The sequence below is a fragment of the Diuraphis noxia genome, unplaced genomic scaffold, assembly GCF_037042655.1.
Source record: "Diuraphis noxia isolate RWA-SAM2 unplaced genomic scaffold, SU_Dnox_SAM2 contig0002, whole genome shotgun sequence".
Classification (NCBI taxonomy): Eukaryota; Metazoa; Arthropoda; class Insecta; order Hemiptera; family Aphididae; genus Diuraphis; species Diuraphis noxia.
Window position 1 is genome coordinate 13301482 of NW_028301712.1, and position 15242 is coordinate 13316723.

Consider the following 15242-nt stretch of genomic DNA (forward strand, 5'->3'; position numbering starts at 1 on the left):
AAGTGTCTTACGTATTATTGTTTTTTGAACCATTGAACCACAAGTTTGCTAAACTTTGGTTGTATATATACGTATAATGTGTAACTATAAACTATAGATAAGCTATAGATAGATCGCAAGTCACAACTGAATATTTTGTATGAATTAGTCAATTGATAGACCTGCAGTAGAAGTATCCCTTTCGTGTCGACGAACGTTTTAGATCGATTACGGTTTTGAATCGAGAAAACGACTTTTTCTTTGTCGAATAATATAAATAACAAAGCGTGTATATTGGTACGATCGTGAGTAATGCGGCGGCGCGATGTTGCGAAAACCCCGCTGGCAGCGGCGGGAGACGACGGTGGTCGGGCGCACGCGAGCGCCGCCGCCGCCGCAGCCGCCCCACCATTGACATCAACCCCCCACCAAGGGTCACGCTGGCTTTACTTGTTCCGCTCTCAAAGAACGATTCACCGATTCCGAAATCATTATCCACTATCCAGCCACCAGTTGTCGTGAGTCCCTGTGCGGTGTAACGTGGGTGTAGTCGCAAACGTCGACAACTGTCGCATCAGCACTTAGGTGCGAACGTTTCTGTTTACGAATTTATCTTCAAAAAATTAAAGGGGTATAGTCGTGCTAGTTTTTATATTATCGATCTCTCACTCGAACCGGTCCACGTCAATTCGATATTTTCACCATCGCTCGAGTCGTCAAACGAATTTTGTACATTGGGGTAAGTCAATACACACGCACTCACGACATTTGCTTGAATACATTAATATTTATATAATACCTACAAAATGTGTTTACTGCCGACTAACGTCGTACCTGACACGATGGAATTTTTTATGTGCACGAGCGTGTCAAACACATTTAAACACGTTCGTCGGCATCGATATACCAACTATGGGATAGGTACCTATACTTGCTTTCGTTTTCAATCTGGAATAACCATCACGGACGGCCCAGGTGTGCTGAGCGGTCGCGGTACCTATACCTACCTACATCCGTCCCCGCGGCATCGGCGCATCGCGATAATCGAGCGAACGGCAAAACAAATAATCGATACATTTGAAAGGCCCTTGACACCTCTACGCGCTCCCCGTCGTGTTTTAACCTATTCGACGGCGCCGAGGTTAACGTTTTTCGAATCCGGTCGGCATCTTCTTCTTCTTAATAAACTCCATCGCTTTATGTAAGTTCAAACTCCTCTCTCTATATAACACAATATATGTGTATACGGACATTAAAAAACATTATAATAATAATATAATATAGGACGAGCATTATAATATATCGAGTCTGGTGCGCGTGGCGACTATTCGAGACGATTATCGTATATTCCAACTATAATGATGGTGATAATGATAATAATGTGATTGATAATAATGATAGTAATAATAATAATAATAATAATAATATTAATAGTGCTTGCATCCAGTTTACGGGTAACGTGTATTATAATATTTTAATAAAATAATATATTATATACCGTTGACGGAGCACACCCACCACACTAGAAAGGTCAACCGCAGAGCGGGGCGAACGAACTAAAATCCAATACCTAGTGTATAATGTTATAATAATAAGAAGAAGAATGTATAAAAAATTAATAGTTAATACGTATTAGGTATACTCGAATAGTTTTCGGTTTGTTTCTCGTTTTTTTTTTTTTTTTTATCACGCGCGTCTTCGACACGACGGCGACGTATTTACTCCGTTCGACAAACATAATAATATTATTTTTCAAGTTAATATAATGTTTTGCCAATCTCGAGCGTCGTTTCCGTCGTCGTGTACGAATACCTACATCAAAACATTATTATTTCACCGTGCACCTACTTACTAATACAATAATAATAATAATATGCAAGCCGGTGGTGGTAGCGGCGGCGGCGACCTCGTCCGATTTAATTAGCCATAAAACAAAAATAATAAATATAAATGAAAACAGAAAGAACAATTGTGAGGCGTACGTGCCACGGCGATCTACGTGAAATCGAAAATGTTTTTATGCACGCTGGTTTTCGGAATTCGCATACCCACCTATAATAATATAATATTATTATTACTATAATATGTAATGCATTATCTATCTACCACCACTGCACGATCGACGTAACCCACCGCCGCTGCGCCGTTTATGTCGTACCTATATACGACATCACATTATTAAGTATGTATATACAAATAATAATAATATTATTATTATGGCTACAACGGTGGTCGGGATTATTTATTTTTTACTTCAGAAAAAAATTTTACATCGCGATATACGACACATACGCACAAACGTGTGACGTCATGTATCGGGAAATTTATTTGCAAGCTAGAAAATTTTTTTTTTTATATATATACGTGATTCGCTATTACGCGTGTATAGGTTTTATTATATTGATACGTGTGTGTATGTGTGCGTGTTTGCATATATAATATATATATTTTATAGGTACATGTATGCTGGGTACTTGTTGCGCGAGTTTTTTTTTATTATTATTATTTCGAGCGGATGTAATTTAATTTTGCCAAGGTCCATGAGATCAGACTACAATAACAAGTTTAAAAATGTGTAGATTTATACATATATATATATATTGTATTTACGGCCCACGGACTTGTAGGTTGTAGGAGCGTTTTCCTATAATATGTACGCATATTATATGTCCAAACGACTATACAACAGACTATTTTATTTAAGTAAATTAATATAGGTAATGTGCTATTAAAATATTTTTATCGTAGCTATCTGCAAATTGTTGATATGGTATGTTGTATATAAGCACTTATATGCTGTATAGTTATATTAAATCAGGATTAACTCATATTTCATGAATAATGTTATATAAGTATGTTTTCAAATTCATACTAAAAATCTGTATCCAATAACTATTCGGGAGGGATTAACATTTTTAACTTTACCACTGTCACCTTCAAACATATATAGACATATCCACTATATAAAATACTCACTGCGATATCACATTAAATAAATCAGTATATATTACATGTTTCCTACAAATTTAGGTAGGTACATTATATATTTTTTTTAAATTGAACTTTATAATGATTAATTTAGCTGGCACGTGTAACTTTTATTCTACAAATTAATAGTTAATACCTTCCTTATAAGTTATAACTTATAAGTTATAAGTAAATAAGTAATATATTATATAAGATATAAGTTTTATCTTGTATGCTTAAAAAAATTTTGTTGAGAATAGTCAGCCTATCTTCTAACGTATAATGTACAAGTTGCACGAATAATGTTTATAATGATCTCATCTGTCAAAAATTTATAGCGCTTTTAATATACCTAATTGAAAAACAATATGACGAAAATGATAATTATTTACACCTATACGCGTGTAATAATTTCGTATGAGTGTATATTTTTGATCTAGGCAACCTGCAAACAAAAGCTCAAAAAACTGCCAACCTAATCTGTAATTTGTATAAAAAAATTAAATTTTAAATCAAAAAATGTACAATACCTATCGTCGGAATTGAGTTTATATCCGTATTCTTCGCGTCTTATTGTCTATTGACTGTATAGATGAATGCACGCATGTCGATTTCGTCGTCGGTTTGTAAGAATATTAACGAGCCAATAATTAATACGTGCGTAGATAAATTGTCACTTTATGGCTGTTTAGGCGTAGATATATTATATATAAGCATATTGCATATAACTTTGGTTTTTAAATGTTCAGTTTAATATTTTTTTATGTTTATTTAAATGATTAAATACCTAAGAAGTGTATTTGTATTTTACCTACATAATATCGCATGTAAACTAATTAGGTAATGTTTACTGTTATTCGGTTAAAATATTTTAATGTTTTATCATAACAAAATTAAATTATAATTATCTTGAGTTTGGGTAAAACTACTAAAACTTATTGCATGTATAACGTACGTATGACAAAGGTCCAAGAATAAATAACGTATCTATATATAGACAAGGCAGAGTGCATGTTTACAAATTATAACTAATGTAAACGATTTTGACGGTACAATATTTTCTAAGCATCATAATTTCATAAAATTATTTACCGAAGTTCATTTAGATAAGTATAATATTGAAGAAATACCTTTATTTTTTAATCAATGGCACTATATTATATGTTTTATTTTAATTGTTTTCTCTTAAAAGTTTCTTAAATTATTTCCTGAATGTCTGAGTTAGGCACGACGATGCTTCTTATATAATCATGTACGATATCACATCGATACTCACAAAAGGGTAGTTAAAAATTAAAACCATCTGCAATAATTTTTAATACTACATACATTTGAATGGTTTGAAGATCTGATCATAGGTTGGGATTTTATAGGATTATAGTGGTAGGAGCTATAGTTTTTTTGATGAACACAGTGACCCGCAGGAGCTACGTTTGCACTTCCAAATATATTCATGAAAAATAAACATAAATAATAGCTTACATTCAATTTAGTGAATATTATACACCAAATATTTTTTATAGTTATACCTTACGATATAATATAGAAAAATTAAATTTGTTTTGTATTTTTGATGCAATAAATCTTATATTTTTGTCTCAAAACTTTAGCTAGCATTTATATTATGTATAGTCGAGAAACTGCATTTGCAAGTGGCTAAGCTAAAAATTTGTAAATAAATGGCTATAAACTTGAAAAAGCTTAAATAAATGAATATATTAATATTATTAGTATTTATTTAATTTAAATCATTGTTACTCATTTAATTTTTGGCAGTTTCTGATTGTATAATAGTTTAGTACTGTTTTTGACTACTGCCATTTCAGACATTATTTGATTGATCTTAAATAGATCCAATGATCCTTGACATTGATTAAAATGTATAAATCGCTTGATTTGTACATATTTTACATTAGAGGGGCTTTAGGAGTTTTTAGAGAGGCTAAGCTCTCAAAAGTCCACAATTTACACTTTATGCTACAGGTGTACTGGAGTAATAAATTATGCCATTCATCATTATACTAATTAGCAATCATTTCTAACTTGATATTATTTGAAAACACGGCGCAAGTGCGTAAAATGTAAATACAATTTTATAGATTAATCGTTGTAAGTGTATATTTTTGAGAACTTAATTTAATTTGATTGCACCTAATGTATAGGTTTATTTATTGTTATTACTACAATTTACAACTCGATTAAAAACATTTATTAATGAATAAAAGTGGAAAATAAAGTAGGTATATGTAGAGTTATGACCTCCATAAAAATACATGGTATAACAGACATGATGTACTTACTCATCCCATCTACTATTCATAACTTATCATTATTGTATTATGAGAAAAGCTATTAATAATTTATTTTTCATTCTAGTTTAAAATGAAATGGCCTTACCCTCCCGAATATTATAAATCCTATTTGCATTTTTGCTGTTTAATAATTTGCTGGAACTTTATTACCTATATGTATAATAATGTAATTAGTTACTATACTGAGTAGCAGAGTAGGTACTGACTATATCAATGGTAAAATTTTAATTTAGCGAAACGTTATATGTTTTAAATGGTTTTTATCTGCCAGGGACTATATGAAACTTTCACTTCACTAATTCAGTAGCAATTGTCTTTTGTAATCGATCATAGTTCATAGGTATATTTTAATTTCTCTTGTAAATCATGCATTTTACTGTTGTACACATGTCGTTAATAATTAATCAATTAGAAACGTAATATGGGAAGGGGGGTACATCAAGGACATTAAAGTGACTGTTACGTAGACTCTCACGTTTACATATAGGTATCAAGTATGTTCATACCATGCTTCATGGCAACATCGATGATAATGTTTCATTAAAGCTTAAAGAAATATCGATCAACTTTAATAGATACAAGTTAAATAAATATGTCATTTGGTAATTCGATCTGGTCCAATTTGTAGTATTTTGTTTATTATTTAACATTTAATAACTAAAAATGTATTATAATTTGGAAGGTTATCATTTTTAGCATTAGCAGCAGATCCATAATTCTTAGTAATTCAATACTATTGTTTTGAGTGACTGTAATAGTAATAACACTTAAGAATCAGTGTTTTCTAATTAATTCGTAATCCTTGTTTTAAAACCTATATAAATATTATTTATCTCAACATTTTTATATTGTTATTTAACAACATAAATGTTTTTTATTATTATAAATTATAATAATTAATAATAAGATATTAATAAAATGATAATCGTAAATATTCGATTATCGATTATGGTTTTAATATAAGTATAATAGTATGCACATTATTTTCATTATAATAGAGGCTTTTATGTTCCATACATATTAATCTCAACCGTATTTTATAAAACTTAAATTTTAAATTCAGATAGTGTTAGACAACTGTTCAATGTTCACACGGGGCGTGCCAGACTTAATTAAATCAATACTAATGCTGTTGTTCATATGATAGGGCGTACCTATAGGGCCATTCAGTTGCTAGTAGAATGATGTTCTCCTACAAATATTTTTGAGAGCGTAATATGAATGATAAATTTTTACTAGTTATGAGACCTGTGCCAAGTCCTTGGTAATGCCTTGACACCAAACGAAAACGTTTGACGAATTGATAACATCAAACTCCATGTACAATTTTTTTACAATTTAATACGGTTATTTTAAAATATAGGAAACTCGCAATTGTACACATTTTACTAGATTAGAATTTCTTATACTCATTAATTTTGGACTTATATATATTCGAATAAGTATTTAAATTTCAACTATTTAATTTAAATCAATAAATTAATCATTTTTCAGAGTTTGAATTGAGAAATCCGCCGCGACATGGCGACACGTATATCCATTATAGTGTTTGTAACACTATTGGCTTACGTATGCAACACAAGTGCCATTCTATCTGAACAGCTTGACTGTCCAGAAGATTGCGATTGTCATTTCTTCAGAATTAACTGGGTGACAGACTGTTCAGAAAGTAACTTGACATCCATGCCATATGAAGGACTCGACAGCAATGTCTACGTACTTAATATGAATGGGAATCTCTTAAAAGAAATCGAACCGTTCCCGGCCGATATCAAACTTAGGACATTACAGTTGTCTGAAAACTTTTTAACAAAAATTCAAAAAACAACTTTTGCTGGACTCCACTACCTGCTGGATATAGATTTGTCATCTAACTTGATCAATTATGTCGATCCTGAAGCATTTGTGTAAGTTTATCTAGATAATAATACATATTAGATACATACATTAGATTACGTATATACTAGGTATTTTATATGCATATACGTTTAAAAAAAGGATATTTGGACTATAAAAGGACGCAAGCTCTTACTTTGGCGTTTAACTTCAATCGTATTTAAATTAAACAAATTGAGTAACAGTTTCCACGTTTGCTCATTCAAGGTCGATTCCATTGTCGGGTGACGTACTAACGTACATTAATTGTTTAAACGGCCACACTAAACAGAATAACATTACTATAAATATTTTTTAATTATCTTATTTTATCTATCTTATCTTAAAATTGTGTATTAAACTGTAAAATATATCACCTATATAGTTATTAATTTCATTCTTAATGTTAATTGAGCGATTATTTTTTTATTATCTTATAGCTTTATATTTGTTTAAGCAAAATGTGAAACTATTAGGTATTATCTGTTGGTTTATTTTTTAATGATTCATTTGAAATTCTCATTAATACATTTTTATTTTTATTAAATATAATTTTTACAAAAATTGAGAAAGTGTTTGAGTACATAATGTTTAATATTATAAATTTAAAACTTATTTGACATTTGTTATATTTGTTACAGGGATAGCGCTGGATTAATTACGTTAGAATTACAAGGAAATCCATTGGAACAAGTCGAAGGTCCTTTCCTATACTCAAAGTCTCTGCTGTACTTGTACCTGGCAAATAGTCATCTAACAAAATTATCACCACAGTTTTTCGCCAATATCAGTGGTCTAGATAAACTTGATATTTCTGGAAACCCACTTCATATCATTGAACCTGGCATATTTGATCCTCTTACTAGTTTAAAACATTTAATTCTTAATAACTGCAATCTAACACACATATCGAGCGTAGCATTTAGTAGTCTTGGACATCTTACGGTGTTGGAATTGGCTGGAAATAGTCTAAAAAGTCATGTTGACTGGACTTTAATACTGGGTAATTTAGGCAGATTGGAACACCTTGATTTAAGACAATCGGGTGTATCAAATTTACCGGAAAATGTTTTCTTCAATAATACCTGGCTAAGAGGTTTGGTGTTGGCTGAAAATGAATTATCTGATCTTGACGTGGCTACTACTTTAGGTCACAATTTAGTTCATTTAGATTTTCTTGACCTCAGTTACTGTCATTTAAAAGGACCATTGTCTGAAGATGCGTTCGCTAATGCTACGAAATTGCGTACCCTCATATTATCTGGAAACCATTTATCTGCAGCAGACTTGGCAGTAGCATTATCGCCTTTATTAAAACTTGTGAAACTTTCATTAAGAGACTGTGGATTGACAAGGTTACCCGCTAACACATTTCATAAATTTACGAGCTTACAAGAATTGGACATATCAAGAAATCCTTTGAACAATGCCTTTACAGCACTCTTATCTCCATTGGAATCGTTGGAACATTTAGATATGGGTTATAGTAACTTGCAAAGAATATCAAGAACAACTTTCTTAAAAATGTCGGCATTAAAAACGCTTATTTTGTCTGGAAATAAACTTAAAAGTCTCGAATCAGGTTTATTCCAAAATCTCACGCGTTTAGAAGTATTAGAATTAAATAACTGTGGACTTAGTCGTCTAAATGATACTGTGTTCTACGATAACTTCACATATCCAGACTTGGAAGAGTTAAGACTTTCGGGAAATCCTCTTCAAGTTCCAGAAGAAGGGCCGATACTACCACCTCAATTATCTGGTTTAAAGAATTTGGACATGAGTAAATGCAATTTAAGTTATTTACCCGTTGATGCTTTCATAACAACACCAAACATTAGTCAGTTGTTGTTGAACGATAATAAATTAAAGAATGACGAAGAAGGGTCCATGAAGTTCTTAGAATCACTGACTGGGTTGGAACAATTGGATTTGAGTTTTAACAATTTAACTGCAATTAAACCTGATAAATTCGGATATAACCATCAACTTATGTCGTTACGACTGGTCGGTAACCCTTGGAAATGCGACTGTTATGTAGTGGATATGTGGGAATGGGCTGCGTCGTCGAAAGGAAATATAGGTGTTTTGGTTGGTTCAACAAAATCAATTGCTTCTAATGTTAACAATAAAAAGACCAAAGGATTGGTGTGCAATTTTGATCCGAAGAGCACGCCTATTAAGGAAGCTAAGCTAAGAAGACCTGGAAGAGAACTCACATCTAGTGTGCAACGCACGTGGGCCAGGTATGTGCGCGAAGCGAATTGTCCGCACAGTCCTGTGGCAGCAAGACCAGCCAGAATCGTTACGAGAGAAGTTCACGAGTATCAGCCGATGTTGTCGGAAATTGAAAACGAAACAGAAAATAAATGGTTACCTCTCATAAGTTTCTGTGCTGTTTTGTTGTTGGTTTCAATAGTGATGATGAGTGTTTTAATAAAGCGTAAAGAAAATCCAACAAAGAAAGATAAAGACATTTCATGTGACTATTCACAAGAAGACAATGATGTTGTACAATTAAAAGGAATTAAAAATGTATCCCGTAGAACTATTAAATGACAACCTTGTACTAGATAAACTAAATTCCAGTTAATACCTACAGTTTGTAAGTCTTAAGCAAATATTTTCATAATTATTACAATTTTTTTTTTTTTTAATTTAGTAATCAAGCACGTTTTACCACGTTCTACGTACCAAACAAAAAACATTATCAAATTTAATAAATGTATACTTGGAATTTTGGAACTTTATCATCATTTATTTTGTATCATGTTTAGAATATTATCCAATATTTGTTTTCCTAGCAGAAAAGTTCCTAATGGTAGTTGGTTGTCAGTGGTGTTGGATACAGTCAATCAAAAGCAATGTTTCTCACTTTTATATTTTCATTCCTAATGCAAGGTCATTCAGTGCAGGGTAATAGTAAACTTGCACATTTTTAAATGAACAATAGACTAGGTACTAGTCGAGTTACACTGTTTATTTTATTTTAATTATTATTTGGATTGACTGATCAAATATATATTGTATATTCTAGTTATAAGCTTTTAATGTAATATGTATGCACGCTCTCTGTAAAGCAATGTCAGACCATAAATTATGATTTAGTCTTCGACCGTATATTATAACCACAACTTAGGATTATACGCATTATATACTATATATAAAATTTAATAATTATACTATAGATTACCAACCTAATATAATTGGCTAAGATTATTTAGATGTAGAAAAATAAATATTCATTATTCTTGTTATGATAAATGTATCTATTAAATGAAATGTATATCTTATTATAGAACAATAATTTTTAACTACCTATATTTCATACCATGTTATTTGTCCTATTGTAATTTTCCTAATGATCTTTATCATTTTAATAGAACAAACATTTAAATTTAAAACAGTTAAAGCTTTAAATTTTAATTACAGTGTACCATTACTCACCGGACATCAATACTTGCTATACTTGATGTATATTAACCATACAATATGAATGTGCATTAGTTTTTAAATTTATTTCAAAACTCTTACAATTTAATATCATAATGATAAAATATTTTTTTATGTATCATTATTTTAAAAGGAAAACAAAATTGATATTCAATACTTATAAATTTATAACAGGTCATATTATATAAGTAATTTTTTTAGTGGCATTATAATATGTAGGTACCACTAAAATAAACAAGAAACCAAACACATATTTGGTTTCCCACTAGGTAATGCATTCAAGGCTATAACAACTAAACAAAATAAAAAATAAACGGATCTTATGAAATATCTAATTTTACAATGAAAATGATAAGGAATCAAATAGTGTGATAGATAGTTATTAATTTGAATATTTAATCAAAATATAAATCAACACAACATAATATATTTTACTACAGTAATTACTTAACATAAAAACAAATTTGCTATAGGTACAATAAAATTACATTTTAGTGGTTTTTAAATGTTGTTTTATCTCTTCCACTATATTCATATTAAACTTTTCATTAACTAAGTTGTTTAAACTCACATTACAGGATGTAGAAACATTTTCAATGATGCCATTTTTTACAGATAAAATAACAGATTGTTCATTACATTTAACAGTTATATTAAACTTTGGCGTTCGTCCATATCTCCATTCCCAGCTCTCCATTTCATTTTTTATTTCATTAAAACCTGTTTAAAAAGTGAATTTCAAAAACTATGATTAAAAAAAATTCTTAAATAATTCATATTATTTGTAAGAAATATGAATAGTTATTACAAACTTTTATATGTTTATATAAATTTGTAATCAGCACCTATAATAAGTAGGTAACAAAAAAATATTACCAGGGAATGTTTGTTCATTAGGTGTTACATAATTAAATCCTTGATTTATTGTTGTTGTATTGCCTACTGTTTTCAGGTATTGTAAACCAACAGCAGTCATTAATCTATTGATACACACTTTGTTATTAATTTGTGTCAAATTCAATACATCTGATGTTACACTAACTGTGGCATTGGTTTCAATATTTTTCTAAAAAACATCACAGTGTTAACAATTATGTAATGATTGATAATTTTTTATTGTGCAATTTACTTCACGTTTTCTCAATAGATTTGACATCAATTCGCGGTTACAGTTAACTAATAATGTACAATGGTGGTATGCATTAGGTCTTCCCAACTTGGAAGCCGTACCAGATATCTATATATAAATTAAATTTCTAAATACATTAAAGCTGTAAAATAACATTTTCATTATGAAGAAATCAAATTAATTTAAATCCTTAACTTTGTACATATTGTCTATTACAATATCTTCTCGTTTATTAATTTCTGTTACGACATTCCATTCACTTTTTAATGTTTCAACAATTATTTCTAAATTTTGTTTTCTGTTGTAAATGTCTCGGTTCATGAAAAATGTCATATTAAGATTTTCACTATCATGAAATACTGTTCCACCACCACTATTCCTTCTTGCTATTCGTACATCAATAGCTGGGTCAAAATTTACTTCTAACCAAGGGTTTTGATGGCGGCCAATTACAACACAGTTACTGTTTACCCACAATAGCAACATAGATTTATTAGTGAAGTCCGAATGTCGGTAGTACCAGTGTTCCAAGGCAAGGTTTTCAAATACATCTGTTGATCTTGATATCATAACAGTCTTTTCAATAACTGATGAATAAAATCTTCGAACCATAAAGGCCATAATTAACTAGAGCCTGAAAGTAAATTTGAGATTAAAATTGTTGATTATTTCATTTAAAAATTATGCATAAATCATTTAGCCTGATATTAGTTAATTCTATATTATTTAATTGTCAGCAAAATAATACATTATTAGAGCATGATTCAACAATGACAAAAAATTGTTTAGAGTAACACATTTTTGGTATATAATAATAATGTAGGTATAGTTTTTAAATAATATTACATGTATTTTGCAGTGACTCATGGGTCAGCTATTCACTAAAAAATAAGTACAAATTGAGATACTTTTTATTTTCAACATACTTTTGAAATATTATATGCAATTAAAGTAATTTAACAGTATTTTGTTATTTTGATGTTAAATAATGGATTAGTAGTAATATTGAGTAATACCAATTTTTTTTTCTCATTACATATTTTTCTTATCAGATACATTGACTTATAAATACATGGGTTATGGGTAGATAGGTTATATTTAAATTTTGACACAAAATTATGTACCTAACTATCAAACTATATTTTTTAATTATTTTAATCAAGTATAGCATACCTATAATAGTGAATTTATATATTTTTAATGCGCACCAACCTACTAATTTTATATAGCTTCATTATAATATTATAGTGATTTTAAAAAAATTATTAAATATGAAATAAATAATAGTAAATAATTTTATTATTTGTTAGTTAGAATAATTTTACTATTTCATGATTTATTAATTTATAACGAATTTCAACAACTAGGAATAAACTAATGTCAAAATAATACGAGGCGGGTAATTAAAAATGTAGGTAAAAATACTAACAAATACATTTTTATACTTATAGTGAAAATTTTAAGGATAGGACAGTGTTTACAAAATAACATGATATTAAAAATCAAAATTACTTATCAATTGACTGAAGAATTTTTTATTAGGTATGTGATTAAATTTAGTTATGTAATATTATGATCTATAAATCCTAAAAAAAGGTCAGAAACTTTGAAATATAAAAAAAAACAACAAAATATAATGTCATAGGCATGTAGTTAATCATGATACATATCGGCTATCAATGTATATCACACAGAGGCTAGTATTTAAATACTAAATTAGACTTATCAAGATTGATATGAAAATGCCAAGATTGAGTGACTTATATTATTGCATTAATAATAATAATTATCAGTTAAACTTAATCAATGTCGTACGTCATCTACCGCAATAAATTTATTTCTAAAAAAATAAATCAAGTAATTTAATAGAAAAAACTAGGTATTTAATAGATTAATTTTATATAAATTTAAATATCTTCCAAGTAGGCAAGAACATGTTTTAATCAGATAAGTATGATTGGTTTTAAAAATGAAAATTATTTGTAAAATCAACTGTGCAAAACATGGTCAATATAATTTCTTGAATTTTTACAAAAAAATTTCACAACAAACCATTACCAATACCTATTTAAAATCAGAAATTTTATAGAGCTACTTAACCTCGTTTAGAGATATTGTGTGGATAATAAATGCTAAATCATTAAATGTATGCCAGATTTTTCTGAACAGTGAAGATAAAAAGACGGGCCCCACAAAATAATAATTAATTAAGAAACAAAAAATAATTTATAAAAATGTATTTAACAGAAATAAAGAGTTGCTGCAAAATTATAAATTGTAAAAATGTTATTGTGACACATTCATACTGACATATTGTGGAGCAATAACGGATGTATTGCTAATGGTTTATATTATGTCCTTTTACATTATCGAGCATCTATTATAATTTATAAGATTATATATAATAGCAACAGATTTAATTGATTTTTAATTTATCATTTAGCCTAAAAGTATTATAGTGTGTTATGATCATACTTATAAGAGGAAATAGAAATAAAAAATGAAAACCATAGCTCTAAGACGGTCGAATTGTTGAGACGAGTACCGAGCTAACCTAGTTTTAAACCTTAGTTAGCCCAAAACCCGTTGAAATGGGTTACAACAAATAAAATTCATAATTAATTTACAAAAAAATAGTTCAGCTGAGTATAGCTTAGTTGGAACTCGTTAATTCTGTTCAGGCCTGCCCTTAAGTCAACCCTAGTCAGTGGAGTATCCAGGGGGTGTTTGGGGACTCGAAACATCCCCTCAGTCATTTTTATGTAACAAAACTTTTTTTTTTTCTTTTAAATATGACTTTATTGTGAAATATTACGATCTATACAGGGATGTACAATAAGTAATATGTAACAAAACTTATGAATTATGATAAAGATTTCACAGATTTCATAAAAATATATTATCGTAAATGGGTCTATTTTATATTCAATATTATTATCAATATGAAGATTGATTACAATGGTGTAAAGCATACCACATGGGCCACTTGCTATATTTAAATATAAAAACGTATACAAATTACAACACCCCCTCCCCATTAAAAAATCTTTGCTACGTGCCTGGTCATACCTAGTTAGATATCAGTATGATATAAAATATGCATAAAAATTATAAATGTAGGTAAGTAAATTATCGTCGAAACTTTGACCATGTTTGAACACATATAGAATTAAGTAAGAGCAGAAAAGCACAAAATATAGACAATAAACATACCAAGTGTGGCGTGCAGTTTTATTGAAAGATAAGTATCGAAACTTCTACTACAGATTTAATCAGACTTACCACAGACACTGTAAATTAAAGTAAGGAAATAAATTTATAATTTAAATTACTAAAAAAAACAATTTAATCAGTGCTTTTACTGCTTTTACGTGACAAGACAACGTACAGTCTGATAAGTGATAACTAATAATCACATAAAAAAATATTTTTATCCGTCTATTCTATCTGTAGACAAAAAAATTACATAATTTTATATTATGCTTTGAAACGGGCCTTTTTCGTTGTTAGAGTTAGATTACAAAATA

The 15242-nt window shown here is 29.4% G+C and overlaps 2 protein-coding genes across 4 annotated transcripts; one reads left to right on the forward strand and one right to left on the reverse strand.

Annotated features, from left to right (window-relative positions):
- The first annotated feature begins 458 nt into the window (after nt 1-458).
- On the forward strand, nt 459-10426 carry LOC107162168 (uncharacterized). 2 transcript variants are annotated; one of them, XM_015508952.2, is made up of 3 exons: nt 459-718; nt 6753-7165; nt 7775-10426. In XM_015508952.2, exons 2-3 carry the CDS (start codon nt 6780-6782, stop codon nt 9690-9692), a joined length of 2304 nt encoding a protein of 767 aa, XP_015364438.1. In that variant the 5' UTR covers nt 459-718; nt 6753-6779; the 3' UTR covers nt 9693-10426. The 2 variants fall into 2 exon arrangements, with proteins under 2 accessions (XP_015364438.1, XP_089077785.1); XM_089221659.1 differs by lacking the exon at nt 459-718 and adding an exon at nt 2138-2161.
- Nucleotides 10427-10965: 539 nt separating this feature from the next.
- Nucleotides 10966-15208, reverse strand: Lipt1 (Lipoyltransferase 1). 2 transcript variants are annotated; one of them, XM_015508943.2, is made up of 5 exons: nt 14998-15208; nt 11911-12349; nt 11716-11823; nt 11463-11652; nt 10966-11306 (listed from the first exon to the last, which is right to left on the reverse strand). In XM_015508943.2, exons 2-5 carry the CDS (start codon nt 12334-12336, stop codon nt 11071-11073), a joined length of 960 nt encoding a protein of 319 aa, XP_015364429.2. In that variant the 5' UTR covers nt 12337-12349; nt 14998-15208; the 3' UTR covers nt 10966-11070. The 2 variants fall into 2 exon arrangements, with proteins under 2 accessions (XP_015364429.2, XP_015364428.2); XM_015508942.2 differs by having other exon boundaries at nt 14929-15206.
- Nucleotides 15209-15242: the final 34 nt, after the last annotated feature.

Excerpts from the sequence above, each read along its gene's own strand:
- Lipt1 (XM_015508943.2), bottom strand. The coding sequence starts at position 12,336 with ATGGCCTTTATGGTTCGAAGATTTTATTCATCAGTTATTGAAAAGACT. Across the intron at positions 11,653-11,715 it reads ATCTATTGAGAAAACGTGAA|AAAAATATTGAAACCAATGC; the intron begins GTAAATTGCACA and ends GATGTTTTTTAG. Across the intron at positions 11,307-11,462 it reads TAATGAACAAACATTCCCTG|GTTTTAATGAAATAAAAAAT; the intron begins GTAATATTTTTT and ends CTTTTTAAACAG.
- LOC107162168 (XM_015508952.2), top strand. The coding sequence starts at position 6,780 with ATGGCGACACGTATATCCATTATAGTGTTTGTAACACTATTGGCTTAC. Across the intron at positions 7,166-7,774 it reads GTCGATCCTGAAGCATTTGT|GGATAGCGCTGGATTAATTA; the intron begins GTAAGTTTATCT and ends TATTTGTTACAG.